Below are 24,500 nucleotides of genomic sequence, written 5' to 3' on the forward strand. Positions count from 1 at the left end.
CAGCAGCTATCAAAATAGGAAATATCATGATTTTATATATATATATATATATATATATATATATATATATATATATATATATATATATATATAATTATTATTTTTTTTTTAAAATATATTAATAATTTTATTTTGAAGCAACAACCGGAAATCTTGTGTTTCATAGTGACCTGTGCTATTGACGCTACCGGGTTCACTTTAACATTCTAATATCACAATAAAAGAGAGGAAAGTATTTATTTTCAAATATTGTATGGGGGACCCTGGCACAAATATGTTCAGATGGGGGTTCCTGGTCAAATACATATATAATTTTGGGGGGTCCTTCACATGACAACCAATGGTGTAATAGCAGTGGTGTAAAGTAACTAAGTACATTTACTCAAGTACATTTTTGAGGTATTTTTTTTTACTTTACTGGAGTTTTTCCAATTTCCAGTACTTTTACTTCTACTCCGCTAGCCTACATCTCCGAGGCAAATATTATACTTTTACTCCACTATTATTTGAAAACTTTAGTTACTAGTTACTTTGCATACATACATTATTATATTATAAGACATACATTAACCCCTTTAGCCCTGTTTTTATACATAGGCTATTTGAAAATCTGGATTTTATTACTTGACTTTAGCTACTTTAAGTATAGTAATTTAAGGTTGAAATATGTTCAGCCTGCGTCATTTCATTACAGTTGTTTCCAATCATTTATTTATTTGTCACAATGTTTACAAACAACAACAATTCATTATTTAACAATAAAGTTGTAACTCTCTGGTAAAGTTTTTGGCCACACCCAGATCCTGTCCTATTTCCACTAAAAGAAGAAGGCTTTTCTTCTATGCTGCTGTGTGTGTGTGTGTGTGTGTGTGTGTGTGTGTGTGTGTGTGTGTGTGTGTGTGTGTGTGTGTGTGTGTGTGTGTGTGTGTGTGTGTGTGTGTGTGTGTGTGTGTGTGTGTGTGTGTGTGTGTGTGCCGGTGGTAGTGAAGGTACCCGGCTGTGTAACTTGATAGCGACAGAGAGAGAGAGAGAGAGAGAGAGAGAGAGAGAGAGAGAGAGAGAGAGAGAGAGAGAGAGAGAGAGAGAGAGAGAGAGAGAGAGAGAGAGAGAGAGAGAGAGAGAGAGAGAGAGAGACAGTGAACCACAGTGAACGAGAGAGAACGAGAGAGAGAGAGAGAGAGAGAGAGAGAGAGAGAGAGAGAGAGAGAGAGAGAGAGAGAGAGAGAGAGAGAGAGAGAGAGAGAGAGACCCACTGAGAACGAGAGAGAGAGAGAGAGAGAGAGAGAGCCACAGAGAACGAGAGAGAGAGAGAAGAGAACCACAGAGAACGAGAGAGAAACAGGAGAGAGAGAGAGAAATAATAAGGGGAATGTAGGACTGCAATGGAGCAGAAGGCGATCCAGGTAAAATATTTAATCGTTTTCTAATAACATGCTTATATTTTAACACTCACGATCGCTACGGTTGACCTGTTGATATCAAATATAACAACAGGTTATATTGTGTGGATAATATATTACAATATCAAAGCCTGGGTATATATATTTTTCATTTTATTTCGCCGGCGTTGAAATTAAAATAATTTCCAGTGTAGAAATATCGCCGTTGCCTGGCCGTGGTGGCAGAATGTAGGACTTATAGCAGAGACACAACTTTTTATTCAAACAAAAAGTCTTCAAGTTTTTTTTTTCCTCTTCCAGCGACACACAGACAGACAGACAGACGCGACACAATTATATGATATTTTATTGTATATATTCTGTAATATATGGCTGGCTGATATTTATAAATGACAACGGATGTTGTGCAGAATGCTCCGATCATTGTTGTTCACACTCTGGTTTTTAATATTATCATATATTTTCGGTTAATGATTAATTTCTTTGTGTGTGTGTAGAGTGTGTGAGAGTCGTGTCGACAGAATAGTGTGTGTGTGACTGTGTGTGTGTGTGTGTTCTTTTTTACCAACCCCCACCCTCTCTTCTGACTCCAACCAAACATTTCCACATAAAATAACATTTAATTCTGCCTCTAAACGCCGTGATAACATTAATAACATGATAACTTTTAACGCCATCCGGGCGATATAGGCGACGGAAAGTCGAAAATATCATTTTTTTTGCTTTTGTTTTGACTTGATTTTTGCTAAAACAAAAATAATCGCTGTGTTAAAATTTTCAGAGTGATATTAAATATTTGTGGGGAGAGAGAGAGGGAGAGAGAGAGAGAGACTAATGTGAAGCATATTGATATTATTATATGAGCATAAATCCCCGACATTTTTGTCTGCTGTCTAATTGCTGGAAGCTTAAGTTAAGAATGTTAAATATCGTCTCTGGACTTTTTTTTTTTGGTTGGGCTTGAAATGAAATGACGAGGATTTAGATTATGTTGAAATATTCACAAGGACACACACACACACACACAACACACACACACAGGGCGATATTGAGCGATATTGAGTTTGTCGACAAATTTAAACTAGAACACGATATAAGAGGCTCTACTATATATTTATTTTGGGACGTATTACGCATTACTGGGGGCTGATATTTGAAATGTTTCCCCATATATCGCGTTTGTTTGTGGTGATATTGTGATTAAGCTGGTTAATATTATTGGGATATAATAATAAAAAACTGGTATTATCGAAGCGTGATGGTATGTAGGTTTGGGTTGACCCCCACCCCCCCTTCTGTGAAAAGAATGTTTTGAATAATATGATACAAGGTCAGTTTGTGCTACAGTGGACTCAATGTGCCTTAACCCCCTTTTATTTAAAGACACATATAGGCTACTAAGCCTATACATTTTTATTTCTTTATTATTATTTTTTTTTTAATATCATTATTTAAAAAAATAAATAATAATCATTTAGGCTATATTTATATATTTGTCTTCCCTCTCTTGTTGAAACTCTTATTGCATTTCCAGCTCCACATCACGAGAACTGACGTAAGCCTGGTGGCAGATTAGGGTTTCCATCTTAAATTCTATATTCACATTTAGAGAGAGAGGGGGAGAGAGAGAGAGAGAGAGAGAGAGAGCCAGAGGAAGGGGGGGGGGGGGTGAGATGCAGAGACAGAGAGACTAGAGAAGAAAGGGGGGGGAAAGAGTAGAGAGAGAGAGAGAGAGAGAGAGTCTGCCTGCCTGCTTAGCCTTGGTCTTATATTATGTGGTTTCCCCCGGAGCCATTCCTCCTGTTCACCACTAGTTGGCTCCCGTTCCAACGTGCAGTGGCCTGCCGTCCCCCCTGCAGCATGGGGGGGGGGAGTTTTCTGCATGTGGCCGTTGGAGAGAGACTGGTATTGATAGACTGTGTGTTGGCTATATATGTATATTGTGTGGGGGTTATATATATATATATGTGTGTGTGTGTGTATATATATATATATATATATATATATATATATATATATATATATATATATGTGTGTGTGTGTGTGTGTGTGTGTGTGTGTGTGTGTGTGTGTATATATATATATATATATATATCTCAGACGGTACCCCTATATGCAGTTTATAGAAAACACAAAATATTAAATGTTTTATCCTTAATCATGTACTCTGTAGTTGGAGGTAGATGTATGAATGGCAGATTGGGTGACATTATACATTTTTAGAAAACTAATTTAAAGAATGCCAGAGGACTTATTTTGTGGGGAGATGCGTAGATGAGGGACTCCAATGGAATTCAACGTTTGTTCAATTTAATTTTCAATTTAAAAGGATGTTTAAATTTTAAAAAGGGAGAGATATGAACATTTCTATGAGAGAGATGAAAATTTTTTCCTCAGTTCAGAACATATTCAATTTGCTGTGGAGTGTGGAGCACTGGATAGAACTATGAAGAAGACTCTTTTGTGGGCGCGTGGCTCTTAAACTAGATAGAGATAGACAAATTGGGTGAAATGGTTAATTTTAGAAACCATATTTAAAGCAAGGCTATGTGTGACTGTGAATGGTGGGGGTTATTTCTGGGGAGTATGCTACCAGAACACATGGAAGAAGCATTTCTATAAATACATATTTAGTGTATATGTAGTATGTAATGTGTGTTAATGTCCCTCTATCATAACTCAAATGAATAGCAGCTGTAAAGGGAGGGAGGCCCCACCCTGCCTGAGCTGTATGCTAGCCCTGAGCCTATATACGCTAGCCCTGTTATTTTAATGTGGGACACACAGTAATGGAGACTGCCTCCTCTCTGCCTGACCAGCTGTGTACGTCACATCTATCTCCATATGACATAACCAGTGGTGGTAGAAGTACTCGGATATTGTTTTACTTGAGTAAAAGTCTTAATACCACAATATAGAAATACTATCTTACAAGTAAAAGGCCTGCATGTACAAGTAAAAGGCCTGCATTCAAAATTTTACTTGAATAAAAGTAAAAAAGTAGTGGCATCAAAATATACTTTTAGTGCTCACTCAATGTCTCAATATATATTTTAATATAATATATATTAATATATATTTTAATATATATGTCCAAATTCTTCCATTGTGACGCATTGTGAGCTTTTAGATCGGCCATTTTCGAATAGCATAAGTATAGGGGCTTAAAGGCTCAAGTGATTAATGTATGTTTTGTAATAAAAATCTAAATCTGTAAACTACTTACTAACTAGTAATGAAAGCTGTCAAATGATTGCAGTGGAGTGAAAAATACAATATATTCCTCTTGAGATGCAGGAGAGTCGAAGTATAAAGTATAGAAAAATGGAAATATTCAAGTAAAGTAAAAAAGAAAATGCCTCAAAATTTAAGTACAGTAGTACTCGAGTACAGTAGTTGAGTATATGTTACTCTACATCACGATAGGGTTGTCCCCTCAGTCGATTATTAGTCCATCCATTGCTCGGTTTGGTCTTAGTAGTTGACCTAGATGATGTTAGTTGATTAGTTTTTTATGCTTAATAAATATATATTTTATATATATATTAGGTGAATTGTTTATGTTTTTATACTGTTGTGTGTTTTATGGGGGGGGGGTGTCTCCTGAGCTCACACCAAATCAAATGCCAATCAGTGTGTCATTGAAATGGTAATGAACAGTGGTGTCAAGTAACTAAGTGCATTTACTAAAGTACTGTATTTAAGTACAATTTTGAGGCAATGCGACGCGTTGTGAGCTTGTAGATCTGCTATTTTCAAATTCACATCTCTGGTAGAATTGAAGGGTTACTGTATATCCAGTCTATATAATTGTGAATTCGACATTGTGAATGTTTTCCGTTCTCAACCTCACCAATCTGTGAAAGGCTGATCTCTGTCTGCAGGATTGTATGCAGGAAAACGCTATTTTACACATTTGTTGATTAAATCAACTAATTGATTAGTCGACACATTCCTGTGACTATTAATGGACTAAGAATTTGTTGGGTCAAGGACAACCAGAGACATAACAGTCTCTTTTCCATCACATTGGCAGTGAGTGAATAGGCAGGGGTTCAGTTGGTACCAGAGCCTGAGCCATGCCAAATGTATGGGTCCGATCCCCATTTTGGGATGTTTTGACCCATATTGCGTGCAACATTTTCTCATAGACTTGAAAACTTAGATTTGATCAAATTTGAGGACATAGGAAACATAACAATTAAGACTAATACATTGATAAATAAATAAAAATAATTATATATTACTCTTAAGTATGACAAGAACATTTAAATTGAATTATACAATGAACAAGCACAAAAGTAAATTTGAAATACACACATGAACTGAAGGTTATTTTATTAACTCCATAAGCTCTATTAAAAAAATATCCAAAAATAGCCGATCTACAAGCTCACAACACGTCGCAACATGTTGTGAGCTTGTAGATCGGCTATTTTTGAAAGAAATGCTTAAAGGTAAAAATTCAAGACACATGGGCTGCATAATTGCCGACGTCATCACAAAAACAAATAATGGCCGACATATCTGCTTAACCATTATATCGGTCATGCTCTAGTTACTGCCAGTGGTGTAAAGTAACTAAGTACATTTACTCAAGTACTGTACTTAAGTTAAATCTTGAGGTATTTTTTACTGTACTGGAGTATTTCCAATTTTCAATACTTTTACGTCTACTCCACTAAATCTCAGTGGCCAATATTGTACTTTTACCCCACTACAATTATTTGAAAACTTTAGTAACTAGTTACTTTGTAGATTTAGATTATTATTACAAAACATACTTTAACCACTTCAGCCCTATATACATTTCGGCCATTTGAAAATGTTATGAGCTTGTAGATCTGCTATTTTCAAAAGAGTTTTATACATTTGAAAACTTTCCATCGAAATGGGACATTGTGCATAATGAGTACTTTTACTTTTGGTACTTTAAGTACATTTTGATACTAATACTTTTGTACTTTTACTCAAGTAGATTTTGAATTCCGGACTTTAACTTGTAACAGAGTATTTCTACATTGCAGTATTGATACTTTTACTTAAGTAAAATATTTGAGTACTTTTTCCACCACTGGTTATTGCCTTGCTCAAGGAAAGTTTGACAGAACCCATGATCAGGAAAGAAGGTTGTGGGTTTGATCCCAGGTTAGCAGGGGAGAGCGTGTAGCTCTGAAGGTCACCTAGTAACCTCACCACCAGGTGCTATGTTTTAAAAAATATATATAAAACTCCACTAAACACCAAATGGAAACTTGATCGTATCGGGAGACAAAGGTAGAGCCAGCGGCAGAAATAAATAAAACCAATCAACAGAATGGAGAGCTGCTCAATTTGAAAACACTGAGAAGAATGCATAATCTGTTATGAAAACAGGGTAAAAATAGGCCACAATATCTAAGAATGGAGCTGGCATGACGTAGTTTTGTGGAAGTAGCAGTCAGCTGGCATGTGAGTAATATTTCAATAGATGGAGGACATGTAAATGGACCAAGTCCCAGCAGATTAACACAATTAACCAAATTAATCAATTATACAAAATAATCGAATATAAAATAATAGTTTAAAAAATAGTGAAGATAGGCGATTTACAACCGCACAACGCATTGGATCGCAACCAGTGGTGGAAAACTAAGTACTTTTACTCAAGTACTGTACTTAAGTACAGTTTTGTACTTGAGTATTTCCAATACTTTTACTTCTACTACATCTCGGATCCAAATATTATACTTTTACTCCACTACATTTATTTGAAAACTTTATAGTTACTAGTTACTTTGTAGATTTAGATTATAATTACAAAATATACATTAAAGGGATACTTCACTTTCGGGCCGGGGACACATTTAAAAAAAATATTAAAAATAAATGAAAAAAGTTATGGAAAATTCATGGCCCCCTCACGACACGCAGTGTCCTACTAATGTGTGAGGGGGCCATGAATTTTCCATAACTTTTTTCATTTATTTTTAATATTTTTTTTAAATGTGTCCCCGGCCCGAAAGTGAAGTATCCCTTTAACCACTTCAGCCTTATTTAAACTTTGGCTATTTGAAAATAGCCAAAGTTTAGATGGATCTACAAGCTTGTAGATCTGCTATTTTCAAAAGGTTTTTATACATTAGAAAACTTGAAATGGGACATCCTGCATAATGAGTACTTTCTACTCTTGGTACTTTAAGTACATTTTGATACCAATACTTTTACTCAAGTACATTTTGAATTCCAGACTTTTACTTGTAACAGAGTATTTCTACATTGCAGTATTGATACTTTTACTTAAGTAAAAAAGTAGTACTTTTTTCATCACTAATCGTAACACATTGTGAGCTTGTAGATCGTCTGTTTTCCCAATTTGTACCCCCCCCAAAACAGCAAATCTCGACGATTATTGAATGACTCAAAAAAGGTGTGTGTGTGAGAGAGACCATAGCATGGTCCTATGTTGTGTGAGAGAGAGACCATAGCATGGTCCTATGTTGAATTCAGAAGTCTGGGGTACTGAGTCACATATAGACAGTAATTGTATATCTTGTACAGGATTAAAGAGCTGAGTCGTGACTCCCAAACACTTTGTGTTTGTTCAGTATTTGAGGTGGCACCGCCTTAACTCCTCCTTATTGACTGCAATGCATTCAGTGGTGGAATGTAATTAAAGTACATTTAATCAAGTACTGTACTTAAGTACAATTTGGAGGTTAACTTTTACTTTACTTGAGTGTTTTCAAATGTTCGATACTTTATACTTCTTGTCCACTTCATCTCCAGAGACGAATATTGTACTTTTTATTACTAAATTACAATCATTTGATGGCTTTAGTTACAAGTTACTTTGTAAATCTAGAAAGTAACTTGTTACTAAAGCCATAAAAATATTGTAATAATATTATTTTTAAAAAAAACATGTTATACGTTGATCCTGATCTATTTTTGAAAAATGTTGACAAATCTTGAAAGATCTTTTGGTACTTTTAGTATATTTTGATGCTAATACTTTTGTATTTTTGCTCAAGTGACATTTTTAATACAGGGCTTTTACACTGAAATACCTTGCTATGTGAGTACTTTTTCCACCCACTGACTGACTGTTTTACTTCTTTAAAATGCATACGTGTAATGGGTATCACATCGCTTGGGGACATGAAACTTCACTCGCTACATTAAAGATCAAATTACCTTAGTATTCAAACTTTAAACTAAACCAAAAGCACCCTAGTAGTTTGGGTGCCTGATTACAGTCGGATGGTGTCCATTATGAGGTATTCTACTCTATGGCAATGCTTTAATTCAGGGGTCTTCAATGTTTTCAGGCCAAGGACCCCTTAGCGGAGAGAGAGACAGATGAGCAGGGACCCCCACTACAGATTGTATAACATTATGTTGCAAATAAATAATAAATCATAGATTTCTTAGACAACTTCATAGACTTGTTTGACAGCAGTGTATGTTGGATTCATGTGTATTTAACCCTAACCCTTCAGACATTTAACCACTTGAACTGTCAATACTTAGTCTGCTCTTTTTCCCCCTCTACACCAAACCTCTTTGCCAACAATTGCAGACTCTGCGAGGCGTTGTGAGCTTGTAGATCTGCAATTTTTGGCTAATGTTCCACTCAGAATAGGTATGCTAGTGCTGAAGTGGTTAATGTAAAAAACATGATCCTATCACACAAAGATTTGGTGGCCCCCCTGTAGTAACTCTGAGGACCCCCTAGGGGTCCCGTACCCCCTGTTGAAGACCCCTACTTTAATTTATGTTCAATATTAAAGTTTATATTCAGAGAAATGTCCATATCGTCACTGTCAGGTGACGATATGGACATAACAGTTCCTTTTTTATTATTATTTTTAAAAACATTTAAAAATTGTGAAAATAGCCTATCTACAAGCACACAACGCCTCGCGATTTTGTGCAGATTGTGCAGATCGGCTATTTTCGCTACTTTTGTGCGACACTCTTTTATGATAAAGTAGGGCTTTGATTTACGAAAAAAAAACTGCCCGACAACAGCGATTATCTTTTAGGTACAGTCTGGTGAGAGAAGCTTCTACCTTGTATCACCACCTCTGTTTGATATTGAACAAAAAACTGTAAGCCATAATGGCAGAAAAGCTGAAATATCTTTAGCTTTAGCTTCTTTTGAAGTAGCTAATCTTTGGTTGACTGGAGTCCCCCAGGGGTCTATACTAGGCTCCCTACTTTAACTTTACCTCTACACCAAATCTCTTTAGCCGAAAGTTTTCCATCAAGCTCGCAACGTGCCAAATGTTCTCCGACCCCAGAATAGGGACACTTTATGCGGTTTAATCTCAGTTTTACTTGGCGCCTCTTCATAAGGATTAATTTAATTTAAAATCGCCGGTATTATACCATGTACTGGTACTGCTTTGTGTTTGTTTATTTTTTGGCATTTCAACTTTAAAGAGGGAGAGGGAGAGAGGCAGGAAGGGTGGAGGGAAGGGGGGGGATAACATGCAGCCAGTTGTGGAAAGTAACTTAGTAACTTTACTCAAGTACTGTGCTTAAGTACATTTACTTTCTACTTTGTAGATTCAGATGATTACAAAACCTATATTAACCACTTAAGAACTATTTTATACTTCAGCTATTCAAAAATAGCCGGTCTGCTATTTTTGAAAAAGTTCGACAAATGTGTGGAAAAAACGTTGAAAGGAATTGTGAAATGGGCCATTCATAATGAGAGAGTGTTGGTATATTCTTGATGCCAACATTTTTTATACTTTTACCTAAGTATTTCTTTTTTAAATACAGGTATTTTACTTGTATGTAACAGAGTATTTGCACATTGTGGTATTGCTACTTTTACTTCAGTATAAAATCGGAGTATTTCTTCCACTGCATGCATGCAGCAAAGGGCCTGGGGTCAGATTCGAACCCGGCACAGCTGTGGGAACGGGAAGGACTATAGTCTTATCTGTGAGGTGGGAGCTCTTACCAGGTGAGCCACCGGTGATCCACCGGGGCAGCCCTGGATTACAAGACCTTTATATCCCAAACCACATGAGTCCCTCCCTGCTCTGACAGCCAATCACATCACAGCTCTGCTCTGACATCCAATCACATCACAGCCTTCTGTCCTACACCTCTGATACCCTGTCTGTCTCCTACACCGTCTCCTTCTCTGCTACCCTGTATGTCTCCTACACTGTCTCTTTCTCTGCTACCCTGTCTGTCTCCTACACTGTCTCCTTTCTCTTCTCTGCTGCCTTACTGTCTGTCTTTCATACACTGTCTCCTTCTCTGCTGCCTTACTGTCTGTCTCTCCTACACTGTCTCCTTCTCTGCTGCCTTACTGTCTGTCTCTCCTACACTGTCTCTCTCTCAGCTTTCCTACTGTCTGTCTCTCCTACACTGTCTCTCTCTCATATTTCCTACTGTCTGTCTCTCCTACCCCGTCTGACTCTTGGCTTTCCTACACCGTCTCCCTCAGCTTTCCTATACTGTCTCTCTCCTACCCTGTCTCCCTCTCAGTGTTTCCTGCTTAGCTTTCCTACTTTTGATCTCTCTCTCTCTCCCTCTCTCTCTCTCTCTCTCTCTGCCTCTCTGCTGTCTGTCTCTCCTGCCCTGACTCCCTCTAAAGCCTGATGTATGCTTAATTGCAGCCCATGGTGTTGCATGCTGTAGATAGCAGATCTACAAGCTCACAACGCGTCATGTTCGTGACGCGTTGTGAGCTTGTAGATCTGCTATTTATGAGCACAACACCGGCACGCTACCATGTATAAATCAGGCTTTCAGCTGTGGCATATTCTACAGTAACATGCAGTGTTGCTACAGTCAGTCAGTCTGTCTCTCTTGCCTTGTCTCCCTCCCAGCTGTGGTATAATACTACAGTAATATGCAGTGTTGCTACAGTCAGTCAGTCAGTCTCTCCTGCCCTGTCTCCCTCCCAGCTGTGGTTTAATACTACAGTAACATGCAGTGTTGTTGCTTCAGTCAGTCAGTCAGTCTGTCTCTCCTTCCCTGTCTCCCTGATCAGCTGTGGTATAATACTACAGTAACATGCAGTGTTGCTACAGTCAGTCAGTCAGTCAGTCAGTCAGTCCATGTTGGAGGAATGCAGCTGCAGTGAATCACAGATGACTGATTACTGCTCAACTGGTTGATTGCTGTCATGTGAGAGCGTGTCCAGGCTCTCTGAGTGTGTGTGTGTGTGTGTATGGACGACACTAACACAATATTTCACAGAACAATCTGAAAAACACTTGTTTTAAAATCTCTCTTCTGTTTCCAGTGTTTGTTCAGGTTGTGTTGACATTGTTCCGTTTTGACTTGACTCGACTTGACTCCTCCTTTTTGGCTGGGTTTATGAAGATATATCTGTCTGATAATAATAATAAACTAAAATAATTATATATCAATTCTTGGTATATAAATTTATTATTGTTATAAAAGTAAAACAAAACTGTGACTAATTAACAAAATTACAAATTGTTTCGTATATTGTCTCTGTCGGGTGGAAACCTCATATGTCCAAAACTGTTACTGTTCAGGATAAAAATTCAAAAGTAGCAGATCGGCATTAAGCTCGCAACGCTTCATGCCGCGTTTCGAGCTTGTAGATCTGCTACTTTTGATGCTTTGGTGTGACACTGTAGTATGATCAAGTATAGGGCATTAATTTACGAAAAAAACACCAAGTTAGAATATGGAGAAGAGGTTTCTGCTCGACGGCAACAATATATTTGTGTATATATTTATAATTTTTTACTGGAGTTTCCTGTTTTGTCTTTGCTGTCAGTGTCGGTCCGTCCCCTGTGGTAAAAGGAAATCATATCAGGAAGTGAGTTCCTCTGTGTTTCACATGAGTTCATTCATATTAAAGCTTCACATTATAGAAGAAAACTCAGCCAACAACATTGGTTGAGTACTATATGTACTGAGATTTATTTACTTAAACCGTGAAAGCATCTGTGTCATTTTAGATTTTACTTGCCTTTGAGATGTAATGGAGTTTAGTTTAGTTTTGTTTTGATCATCTTCACCAGTATCCATAACAAAGTAGCGACAAATGGAAATACTGAAGTAAAGTAAAAGTACCTCAAAATTGTACTTAAGTCGAGTACTCGAGTAAAGATACTTAGTTACTTCCCACCACTGCCCTACACTCCACCCAACACTCTTACAGTGTTAATTGAACTCTTGAGAGTGTACAAGGGTCCGGTTTGGTTCCATTTGTACACTCTGTGTTACAAAATGCATAAACTAATTTATAACTATAATATGTTTTTACTGTGGGAAGAGTGAAGTCACAGACTGTGCCAGTACATCAAAGTCTTTGCTGTGAAACAAGTTCACTCACTCAAGGCCTGAAAAATGCCTTGAATGCTGAATAAGCCAATTACATATTCAGGCTGGTTTAATTTAGAAAATGAGGCATTCTGTGTTTGTGCTCACTCAGAACTGAGTGTTGAAGTGGTGAAATGCAGAATACTTTCTTTTAATAACGGTCATGTTTACTAAATAACACGACCGCTGTCATTATAGGAACACACATGATGCAGTATTTTACTTTGAATTATATGAAGATTTCTTGCTTATAAAATACTCAGGATAAAATACTTGCCCTTTTCTTTGAAGAGTTTGCAATCATGTATTATAATTGTATAGCCTATTCGTGCAGATCCCCATCTCAAAATATTGTGTTCCAGGGGGCCTCCAGAAGCAAAGGTTTTTTGTAAAAACAAATCGCTTTAAAATATATATACAAAGATTTGCAAACATTTTCAAAAGTAACAGATCTACGCGCTATGAGCTTGTAGATCTGTCATTTTTGAAATGCCAAATAAATCTAAAATGACACAGATGCTTTTCCGGTTTTAATGGGTTAAATTGTCTTCTGGTTTTAAGAGGCAGGGAATAGAAATAGAAAAACATTTGTAGAAAATACGTTCTACTGAGTTCTATTTGTCACAGTGCCGGAATAGGGGTTCAAATCCTCTGTGGTGCGTCCGGCTTGGCTGTGCGCTCCAACAAATACAATTGGCCATGTTCAAGGCTGGGAAGCCAGGTGAGGAGGCCCAGGTGGGGAGGCCATTCTCTGTCCTCCTTTAGCAGTGGTTCTCAAAAAAGTCTGTCTGGACACCCATCTGAAAAGATGATGTGCCAGGGGACCCTCATAAGAGAACATTGTGTTAAAACATTATTCTGCATTTATAAGAAATTGCCAATAAACAAGCTCAACCGTCACAATACTATGCATTTAGAGCTTGTATGTTGGCTATTTTGCATTGTGAGCTTGTAGATCGTCTATTGTTGAATAGCCGAAGTACAAAAATTTAGCTGGGGACCCCTTGGAGCTCCCTAAAAGGACCCCTGGGGCTCTCCAGACCCCAATCTTGAGAACCACTTGTCAGCTTGGTTCAGCAGGGAGAAGAACTAGGTCTGTGGGTGTGTTCCCTCGCACGTGTCGCACCCTCCCGGTGAAACTCCTGGTTGTCAGGTGAAAAGAAGCGACTTCATGTGCATCCAAGGAGACACGCGCTCCTCCACAGCCTCCCACATGACCTACTGTAGAGGTCAGCAGAGACACGCACAGCAGTGTGTGGGGGGCGGGGGGGGTGTTGTTGGGGTTATTGGGAATTGGCAAATTGGGAGTAAAAAAAAGCTTAAAGATAGATTGGAGGGAAAAAAAGAATTCTGTTGTGGTCATGTAATAGCGGGTTTGTCTGTCTGACTGTCGGTCTGTCTGTCCTTCACTCTGTTGGCAAAATAAGGAAGGAATGGGTAGATCTTTATTCAATCTGACGGGAATGATCCATCAGTAGGCTGCTCTGTAGAGATGATTGACTTGTGGATTGAAAAGGTCGAAGGTCAAGGTCACGTTCAAAATGATATAATCCGTCATATCGCAGGAATCTGAGAGACATAGATAAGGATGGATGCTGGTAGGATTTTCACCTCCTGGTGTATTTTTTATTTGAATTAAAAAAAGACATCACTATATTTTATTGTAACTAGGCCTGTGCTGGCCTACTAGGAAACGATGCAAGTCGGGAACGCTTGCCCCACCCAGTTATGCAATAACCATTGTACCCGTTGTCAGGGTACCCGTTGTACCCGTCTGTCTGTCTGTCTGTTTTATTCTGTACATGGAGACCTCTGTATCTGCCTGTGTCCCTTTTTATGCCCATATATGGGCATGTCTGTCGGTTCGTCGTTAACCACATTTCCAACCGACTTGTCGCCGGGCACCCCACTCCCTCGTGTCCTCGGTGATACGCACGCACGTTTGAGGTTGATCGGTCGGACGGCCCTCGAGATACACGAAAGACAGATAAACTCACATGCACGCATAGAGATTTTGTGAATTTGTCTGGCAGAAGGATATGTCTGTTTTTATCACAGTGAGGCCTAAGGCAAACCAAAGAGTATTCCATCACATTCCATCCATTTCTAGTCGGTTCTATTTCTATTTTAGGTTACCCTATTTTATAATAATCTATTCTTCATATGCGTTAATCTTGCAGTGCTATTGTGAGAGTTTATCAGAGCTGAGTGAGATAGGCCTTTACTATATCAGTTATTCTGAGCAGTTAATTTTTAACATTTTCCTCTGTTCCTTGTTTAATATTTTACTATATAACAAACTCTCAGAGTTGCTTGTATGAAAATAATATCACCTCTCTGGAAGATAGTGGACATTCAGTATAGATATTTCTGTTCTGGATTCAAAACCAGGACAGCTTGCTGATCGATTATTAATCAAACGCCTGTATTAATACAGGAACTTTGAAATGAGACTGAAGCCCAATATACAAGTGGAGCCAGTTACAGTTAAACACTGTATTAATGGAAAATACACATCATATCTCTGTCGGGTGGAAACCAAAACGGTTACTTTTCAGGTTTCAAATAAATAAATCGTGCAATGTTTGGAGCTTGTAGATCTGCTACTTCTGATGCTTTTGTGTGACGCTGTAGTATGATCAAGTAGGGCATTCATGTATGAAAAAACACAAGGTTTAGGGGGTCCCCAGCAAAATGATTGATAGTTAGGAACCAAATGGACAGTTATGGGTCTGTAACTCCAACAGTGTATAAATGGTATAAATGGAACCAAATGGACCCATAAGGGTCCATTTGGTAAATTGATACTGAGGATTTCAGAGTGTAGGTCCCAGAGATAAATGGGTGTCTGTGGCCTAATTCATATCAAACTGGGGGTCCTTGAAATGAAAAAGGTTTGAGAAACATTGGTCTAGACTGGCGGATCTGAGATTATAAATAAACACGCAAAAAAATGATTGCAATTGATGGATTTAGAAAAATATCACCAGCGACAGACAGACAAGACAGATGGACGAAAACAAACTCCCTCTTCCGCCTTCTGCCTTGGTGGAGATTGGGTGCTCTTTCACTGCCAGATATTCATTCATTCATTCATTCATTCATTCATCTACCTCTGCCAGCGTTTTACCTTTATTTGACGATCCACAGAGACCCAGGGAAGCCACGATGTAGACACGGATGTAAACAAAGGCTGTCTGGGGGGAGGGGGGAGGGCCTCGTCTATCCACCGGAACAAAAACATTTTACCACGATCGTCCATTCTGTTGTAATCGGCAGTTGAATGTGGCTCGTTTTCATCAAAAGACGCAGTCTGGAAGAAGAAATCCGAGCTAGATGTGTTTCTCATAACATGGGAGTGGATGGAATGACTTTTTCTGGGATGACGTTATTTCTTGCTCTAGCCTTCTCTCGCAGTCAAAGGATCATTCATAGGTTGGTGTAGAGCGTCCTCTGGTGTGATCACTGAAAACTTAATTTGTTTTTGAAAGGACGTATGTATACGTCCTTTGGCAGGCAAGTGTTGGATTTGAAAGGATTACCTTGGCAGGCAATGTGTTAATAGGCAGCAGCGTCACATGATCTCACAGCACTCGTTCTTCTTGCGTGCGGTCTTATAAAAGTATTTGGACTGGTACCGCAGGTGTTCCGACTTGGCCACCAGATCGTCCAGCTTCTCCCCTCGCTCCAGAAGGCTCTCCATGGTGTTGTAAAGAATGATCTTGGTCTCGTCCAGCTCGGCCTGCACTTTGGTCAAGGTGTCTGCCTCCTTGGGGCTCTGGTATTTAGCCAGATGGACGTCCAGGGCCTTGTAGCCGATGGTCTCCGGCCTGCTGGACGGCCAATCCACGCTGTCCACCTGCCCGGAGAAGTCGTCCAGTACCTTCTCTAGCAGCGTGAAGCAGACTCTCTGAGGGTACTCGGTGTCCGCTATCAGTACGGCGCCCAGACTGTCGTTTCTCACGTACACGTGGCACAGGTAGTCCTTCTCTGTGACGGAGGCGCGGCTCCCGCGGGCCGAGCGCTCGACGAGCAGGGCGCTGGTGAAGGTCATGAACTCCTGCACACCGGAGCGCTGGAAGAAACTGAACGAGGAGAGGCTGTACGCCGCCTTCAGGAGGTTGGCTTTGGTCGCTCCCTTGTGGAAGACGCTGAGGCTATAGAGCTTCATGCTACCTAGCTAGCTAGCGCTTAGACAGGCTAATGCCAGTCCCAGATACAGTGTATATATATGATAAAGACAAAAGTGCGCTTGTAGATCTGCTATTGTCAAAAACATTAGATGATGTTTTGATTCATAATTTGATTAGTTATACATCAGCAGCTTTAAAAAACATTTGATCTCTGTTCAGGGACTGATGGAATTTTGGCAATAGTGGGAGAAGGAGAATCGGTGGGAACGAATCTGTGGAATGTGAGTATCTGGGTTGTAAGGCAGCGTTGTAGGGCAACGAGTTCTCTCGTATTTGGAGCCGAACTGGTCGATGTCTTGAAGGTCTAATCTTGCAGATAGATATTGCATATATCTCCGGGCCTGGTGACCTATCCATGTGGGTGACGTCAATCTTGCCCGAATATGGAGTTCCACACTGATGTCATCATCAATATGATGTCACTCTTGCCCAAATATGGAGTTCTGCAGAGCTCCAGACTTGCCATAGCCTCAGTCTTCAGGACTTTTGGGTCTGGGGTTATAAATTCCCTCAAAAAAACAACAACACTGTTGTCATTGACGAATTTTGAAAAATATCCGGGGACTGCGTTCCTTGGACTGCTGGCAGCTGATGGTTTAGCTCAGGGGTTCGGGGTCCCCACATGATTGTGGGGGGGTCGCTAGATGACAGTGTGACAATTTAATGACTTTTTAATACCTTTAAAAAAAGGGGGGGGGGGAACTACTATTAAAAACTGGTCAAACATTGGCCAAATTGTCAAATAATATAGGAAAGAGGCAAACATTTTGAAAATAGCCGATCTACAAGGTTGTAGATCTGCTATTTTCACAATATTTATCTGTGGAACCAAGTCAAACAAAATGTAATGCCTTAACAACTCCTGCAATTCTTGTCAGGGTGGGGGGTCCCCGGTCCAAATATAATTATTTTGGGGGTTGTGGCCTGAGAAGGTTGAAACCCCTGGTTTAGCTGAAGACAGACACTCCGTATGTAGCGGGCCGAACCTCTAGTAGAGGCTACAAGTAAATGTGTCTAAACTGAGTCATGGAGGTGGGGGGGGGGGGCATATCAGCTGTGCGGTTTTTCCCAAAACATTTATCCTAGTTTCCTGTCTCCTAGCATGGCGTCTCTCCATGTGTAGCAGTAGAGGCTCAGTGGTCTGATGACCAAAGGCCTAATATCTCCCCCCGGCCAAGGCGGAATTCCCCTTGACGCTAGCGGTTAAGATGTTGGCTTTTCAGGCGTTATGCATGCAACCTCGGTGGGAGGGGAAGACAATTAAAAAAGACACAAGTGAGAGAAATAAGGATTCAATTACTTACCAGCAATCATTCGTATCATTTCCAGCTACTTTAGCACACATTTTGCTTTAAATGTATGATCTGATGGAAAATGTTTCAAAATTAGATGTGATGTTCGATCTACAGCAGTGGGTTCTCAAAATGGTTTCCGGGGACCCCCAGGGGTCCTTTTGGGGGGGGGGGGGTGTTAAACCATTTTAACCACTTTATCCATTCATATGTTGGCTATTCAAAAATAGTAGATCTACAAGCTCGCAGCCTGGCACAAAGTGACGCGCTGTGAGCTTGTACATCTGTGAGCTTGTGTTTAAAGATTTTGAATAATCTGTTGTTGTTGTTTTTTTTATCACAAATCTTCTCTTCTTGGGGTGCCTGGCACAAAACATTTTCTGATGGGGTTCGTGGACAAAATGGTCCTTTTGACATGAAAACGACATGCGAGGCGTTGTGAGCTGTAGATCTTTTTGCCTCTTTCTTACCTCTTTCTTATTTGACAATTTGGCCAATGTTTTATAGTATAATATTGTGGGGACCCCCCTGGTGGTCCCGACCCACAGGTTGAGAACCACTATTCTACAGAATCTCTGGACCACAAGTCAAATAACGACTCCGTTTCTCTCCCCTCCTCTCTCTTTCTCTCTCTCTCTCTCTCTCTCTGTCTCTCTCTCTGTCTCTCTCTCTCCCCTCAGTGGGTGGGCTCTCCCTCCTGTCTCAGGGGCAGCTATGCCTTCTACAAGTCGGTGAGTTGCAGAGCGGAGCCCGGCGGTCCGGTGCAGGTGTGGAAGCTTGGAGAGTTCTACTACGCCCGCTGTGGCCCCCAGGAGCCAGTATGCATCGCAGAGGTGAGTGGTCCCCCACGTTATGTTGCTATATTAACAGTGGTTCTCAAACTTTTCATGTCACGGACCACCCACAATGATATGTATTTGGCCGCGGACCCCCATCTCCAAATATTTTGTTCCAGGGACCCCCCAAGAAGCAAAGATTTGAGTAAAAAAAATTCCCTTTAAAAATCCATATTCACGATTTTTCAAAAAATAGCCAAAGAAATCTAAAAATGACACACAGATGCGTTCCCGGTCTTAATGGGTTCAAACAGAATTATAACCCAAATGATTCTGGGAGAAACTGAGAGAGTCACCATCAGTTGTGTGGGTGAGAGAGAGAACACCTTATTGATGAGAGACATCAGAGCTAACAGGGTGACCATGTGTGTTCACACACAGCCCAGGGGTCCTTGGGGGGAGTTCCAGGGTAGGCCTGATGTCACAATTATCAATTATTACATCGCCTAACCCTTTAAGACCGGGAACGCATGTCATCTGTGTCATTTTTAGATTTCTTCGGCGGATCTACAAGCCAAAATAAAAGTTACAAATAAATAAATAAATAAAAATTGGTGCACCAAAGTAACTGCCATCCTGATTACTTTTGTAGCACTGCAAATAGTTTATCATTGCACTTAACTTATTTACATTTACATGCCATTTGTTGACTTGACTAGGGTTCAATGCCGTCTGCTCTGATCTCGCACTTGTAAATCACTTTGGGATAAGAGGTGTCTGCTAAATGCTAAATTGTAATGCTATGGTTTACAAAGTGGGGTCTGAGGACCCCCAGGGGTCCTTGAGGGGCTTCCAGGGGGTCCCCAGCAAAAAGTAGTTAATGTAGCATCACAATCATTTTAACCACTTTGTTCATGTTATACATTGGCTATTAAAAAATAGCAGATGACTAGCTGTGAGCTTGTACATCTGCTATTTTTAAAATAATTTAGATATTTTTTCTTTGACATAAATTTTCTCTTCTAGGGGTCCCTGGCACAAAACATTTTAAGATGAGGGGTCCGTCCGCGGCCAAATACAAAATAAATTCCATGGCATGAAAAAGTTAGAGAACTACTGTTGTGTATAACAGTGGTTCTCAAACATTTTAGCTCAAGACTCAAAAGAGAAATCCAATGTTTGCCCGGGACCCAAAACGATTGAAAAAAGCAGATCTGCTATTTCCACTGCTTCTTAAAACATTTGTTTTGTAATTTAAGGAAATACTTTTCCTTACTTACTAATTGTATTCATGTTTTTTTTATTCAATGTTTGAATTTCTTTTCAACTCATAAAAATTTGTGATTTTTTTTGGGTGGAAATCTTTAGAAAATCTCTTAAAATAACAATCAATGACAAAATGTAGGAAACAAAAAATAAAGGAATATTCACTCGCGACCCACAAAAATGGATCCCGACCCACTGTTTGGGAAACAATGGTGTGAAGCAGTGGTTCTCAACCTGTGGGTCGGGACCCCTAGGGGGGTCACCACATGATTTTGGGGGGGTCCCCAGATGAAAAATGTAATAAAAAGGAAAAAAAAGACCAGAAAGAGAAATTGTGAAAATAGCAGATCTGTTGCGAGGCGTTGTGAGCTTGTAGATCAGCAATTTTTACAATATTTATCTGTGGAACCATGTCAGAATAAATGCCTCAACTCCTAAAATTCCAAGTGCTTGTCTGGGTGGGGGGGTCCCCAGTTCAAATATAATTATTTTTGGGGGTTGAGACCTGAAAAGGTTTGAGAACCACTGGTGAAAGGCATGTTCCTTTGTGTGAGCTGAGTGAGTATTGAACGGTGAACAACTCCCTCAACACGGCGGTGATTAAATGACAGCTCGTTTACCGACAACGGTACATGACCCGTCGTCTGGTAGACGGCTTTAGTTACGTCACATTAATGTATTCATTCATGATTCATTCATTCATTAATGATTAATAATTAACTGGTTTCATTAATATCACCTATATTTGTTAGACTTTTTTTGGTGTGTGTGTGTGTGTGTGTGTGTGTGTGTGTGTGTGTGTGTGTGTGTGTGTTGTCTGTTTTATTGGTGCCCTAAATTTAATTGCTGTCATGGACTTATTACTTTTTTGATTGAATACTTTATTAGTCAGAAATGTAAACAGCATGAAGTACAGTAAGACATTAAGGCTAAAAGGATAACACAAAAAAGTCCTGGGGACTTGTTTCCATTGTGGTCCTATGTATTCAATGCTATTGCAGTGATTCACAACCTTTTTTTAATTTCAAAGACCATTGTGGTCCTATGTATTCAATGCTAATGCTATTGCAGTGATTCACAACCTTTTTTTAATTTCAAAGACCATTGTTGTCCTATGTATTCAATGCTATTGCAGTGATTCACAACCTTTTTGGGCGGTGAAACCGCCCCTATATGTGAGGTTTGGACATCGACATTCGCTGCACTGTGATTGGCCACCATTGTACCCCCCCACCCATTGCACCCCCCCAACCCTGCGCTGTGATTGGCCACCATTGTACCCCCCTAACCCTGCACCATGATTGGCCAATCACAGTCTATTCAGGACTGTGATTGGCTAGTGAAACATGACACATGTGCATAGCCCTATAATTAGGACTATGCACTTAAAAAAAACACATTTATGGTTATTTTTAAGTTAGGGGTGTACAATGGTTGGTCCACAATATTACTTTTCTTCCATCACTTCTTCCATCACTGTGATGACCACTGTGACCACACCGCCCACTTCACACTGGGTGTGATTTTTTTATTTATTTCAAAGACCATTGTGGTCCTATGTATTCAATGCTATTGCAGTGATTCACAACCTTTTTTTAATTTCAAAGACTACTAGTTTAATATACATCAGGCCAGGACCCCCCTTTTTTCCACCTCTGAGACCCCAATATCTCCACTGTAAGATCCTCAGTGCTTGTTTAACTGTGAGAGTGTACAGATGGAACCAAATGGACCCATTAGTTTTTTTCTATTAATGATTATTATTATTTTTAATGTTTGAATTTCTTTCCAACTGATTTTTTTTGTGGAAATCTTTAGAAAGTCTTTCAAAATAACAACAATCAATGACAACATTTAGGAAACCGAAAATAAAGGGATATTCACTTGCGACCCACAAAAAAGGATCTGCTATTTTTGAAAAATCCTGAACATTTGTGCAAAATATACATGTTTTTAAAGCGAACATTTGTAACTCAAATCTTTGCTTCTAGGGGTCCCTGGAATAAAATATTTTTAGCTGTGGGTCGGCGGACAAATGCATATAATTTTGTGGGTCCTCGACATGGAAAGGTTTGAGAACCACTGATAGCAACATACGTTTGTCACGCTGTTAGGATTTAGAAGGCATTTGTAGAATCGGCCTCAGGTCTGAATGGGTTAACATATTGAAAGTATTTTCATTCGTCTTTCTCTCTTTCTCTTTCTCTCCAGGTGACTCTGCTGTGGGAGGACTTGTCGCAGCGCCATCTCCTGGCCAGCTCCAGACTCTACTTCCTGCCCGAGGACACACCTAAGGGCCGCACGCGCGAGCATGGAGAGGTAGGGAGTGTGTGTGTGCGCTTGCTTGCTTGTACGTGCAAGTCCTTGTGTGTGCAACTGTCCATGCTTGCAATTGTTCTTATTTGTGCAGAGGTGGACAAAGTACTCCCTGGTTACCCCGGTACTTGAGTACTTGAGTTAATCCTGATCAAATATTACTCAAACTACAAATGAAAGTAAAGGATCAGGGACAAAGTGAATGTATATTGCCAAAAATACCGTCCAGTATTTCATCTACATTTACTTCTTGTTGACTAGTGTCCTATCCTTGTTCTAATATCCATGCCCTATAATAAACTAAATAAATCTCATGGCCGTTTGATTAGTTTGACAAATGACAATGTCAATTTGTAATGGAGTTAAAGTACTGGAATACTTGCTTTAAAAAAACTTAAATATTCAAAAGTACATGCTTTAAAAAAAAAAACTTTTCTGACCATTTTGAATATCTTTAAAAAGTACAGATACTCAAAAAAAGTAATTAAGTATAGTACTCAAGTAAATGTACTTTGTTACTATCCACTACTGGGTTTGTGTTTTGTGTGCACATGTTGGGGGATGGTCAAGACTGTGTGTGTGTTAGAGATGGGGGGGAGGGGCGTGCGTGTGTATGTGTGTGTTGGGGGGGGGGGGGGGGGGGGGCTAGGAGACAGGGCCACCCTGTCTCCTAGCTCCTGTTGAATTCATGCTATTATAATGATGACTCATTGATACATTCATTTGAGACAGTGGTTGAAGAAGTACTAAAAGTTTGTAAAAGTCCTGAATTCAACATTTTACTTAAGTATGGACGTATTGCCATCAAAATAGACTTGTATAGTAGTCATTATGCAGAATATCCCATTTCATTTGTATTGATGTCTGTCCTATATTTTCATTCTAGTGTCAGAAATATTATCTGTCCTAATGGCTCTGACCTCCTGTATTGTTTACTGTTTCTGCAATATCTCTGTTCTGCTTTTACAGAGTTATTGGTCATTAACACATCCACCGCCAGAGGTTAATCTCATAATGTACTCACCAGTGCCAAGGTGTTTTTGTTGTTTTTTTGTTTTTTTCATGTCGCCATAGATCTTGTTAAAATCCTTAAGATTGAGCCGTGAACGGTCTGTTTACATCCGCGAGATCTCCCTGTATCTCCCAGTGAAGACCGCGTGTCAAACGGACTTCCATGACTGTAGTTAGAGCGGATTACGTTAAACAGTGAAATGCGAGGAGAAAAAACTACAGGAAGAGAATTGAGTTTCAGTTTCGTCTGTAGAATGGGAGCGGGCGTGATCGTCGAAACCGGATCCCAAATAATTCTATTTCCTGTCATCAAACCGGAAACGGAAGTGGATCAAAAAAATTCCGAAAGTGCACCCGGACCGCGCATGCGCGAAAAGACCGCAGCCCGTAGGACTACGGGCTCGGCGCTTAACCGTTGGATTTAACGGCCCGTAGAACTACGGGCCCGGCGGTAAAGGTGTTAAAACAAAACTAACAAAATAAAACTGTGAAAAGAAAGTTTTTACTTAACTGAAATTCTAAAGGAAAAATCAATTAGACTTTAGAATTTGTTTAAACTGTTGGTTTAAACTGGGGCGGTCAATTTACAATTTAGGCATTTAGCCAGTGGTGTAAAGTAACATTACATTTACTCAAGTACTGTACTAACGTACAATTTTGAGGTACTTTTACTTTACTGGATTATTTCTAATTTTCTGTACTTTTACTTCTACTCCATTACATCTCAGAGGCAAATATTGTACTTCTACTCCACTACAATTATTTGAAAACTTTAGTTACTAGTTACTTTGTAGTTTTTGATTATTGTTACAAAACATACATTAACTACTTCAGCCCTATACATTTCAGCCATTTGAAAATAGCAGATCTACAAGCTCCGCGACGCATTGTGAGCTTGTAGATCTGCTATTTTCAAAAGGTATTTATACATTT

At 39.5% G+C, this 24,500-nt stretch overlaps 2 protein-coding genes across 3 annotated transcripts in view; one reads left to right on the forward strand and one right to left on the reverse strand.

Moving 5' to 3' along the window:
• The first annotated feature begins 1,332 nt into the window (after positions 1–1,332).
• LOC308089786 (uncharacterized protein) overlaps positions 1,333–24,500 on the forward strand; it is a 52,303-nt gene continuing 29,135 nt past the window's right edge. For both annotated transcript variants that reach the window (XM_080434707.1, XM_080434708.1), the window contains exons 1-3: positions 1,333–1,403; positions 18,879–19,031; positions 22,452–22,559. In XM_080434707.1, coding sequence (XP_080290833.1) covers positions 1,383–1,403; positions 18,879–19,031; positions 22,452–22,559 — 282 coding nt within the window. In that variant the 5' untranslated portion in view covers positions 1,333–1,382. The remainder of the gene's footprint in view (positions 1,404–18,878; positions 19,032–22,451; positions 22,560–24,500) is intronic.
• On the reverse strand, positions 16,288–16,884 carry LOC308090363 (synaptobrevin homolog YKT6-like; the record flags this gene model as incomplete). The annotated part of the gene is made up of 1 exon (XM_080435501.1): positions 16,288–16,884. The coding sequence occupies one exon, from the start codon at positions 16,882–16,884 to the stop codon at positions 16,288–16,290; it is 597 nt and encodes a 198-aa protein (XP_080291627.1).

The sequence above is a fragment of the Gymnoscopelus braueri genome (genome assembly GCF_963280865.1).
Source record: "Gymnoscopelus braueri genome assembly, chromosome: 8".
In the NCBI taxonomy this organism is placed as follows: Eukaryota; Metazoa; Chordata; class Actinopteri; order Myctophiformes; family Myctophidae; genus Gymnoscopelus; species Gymnoscopelus braueri.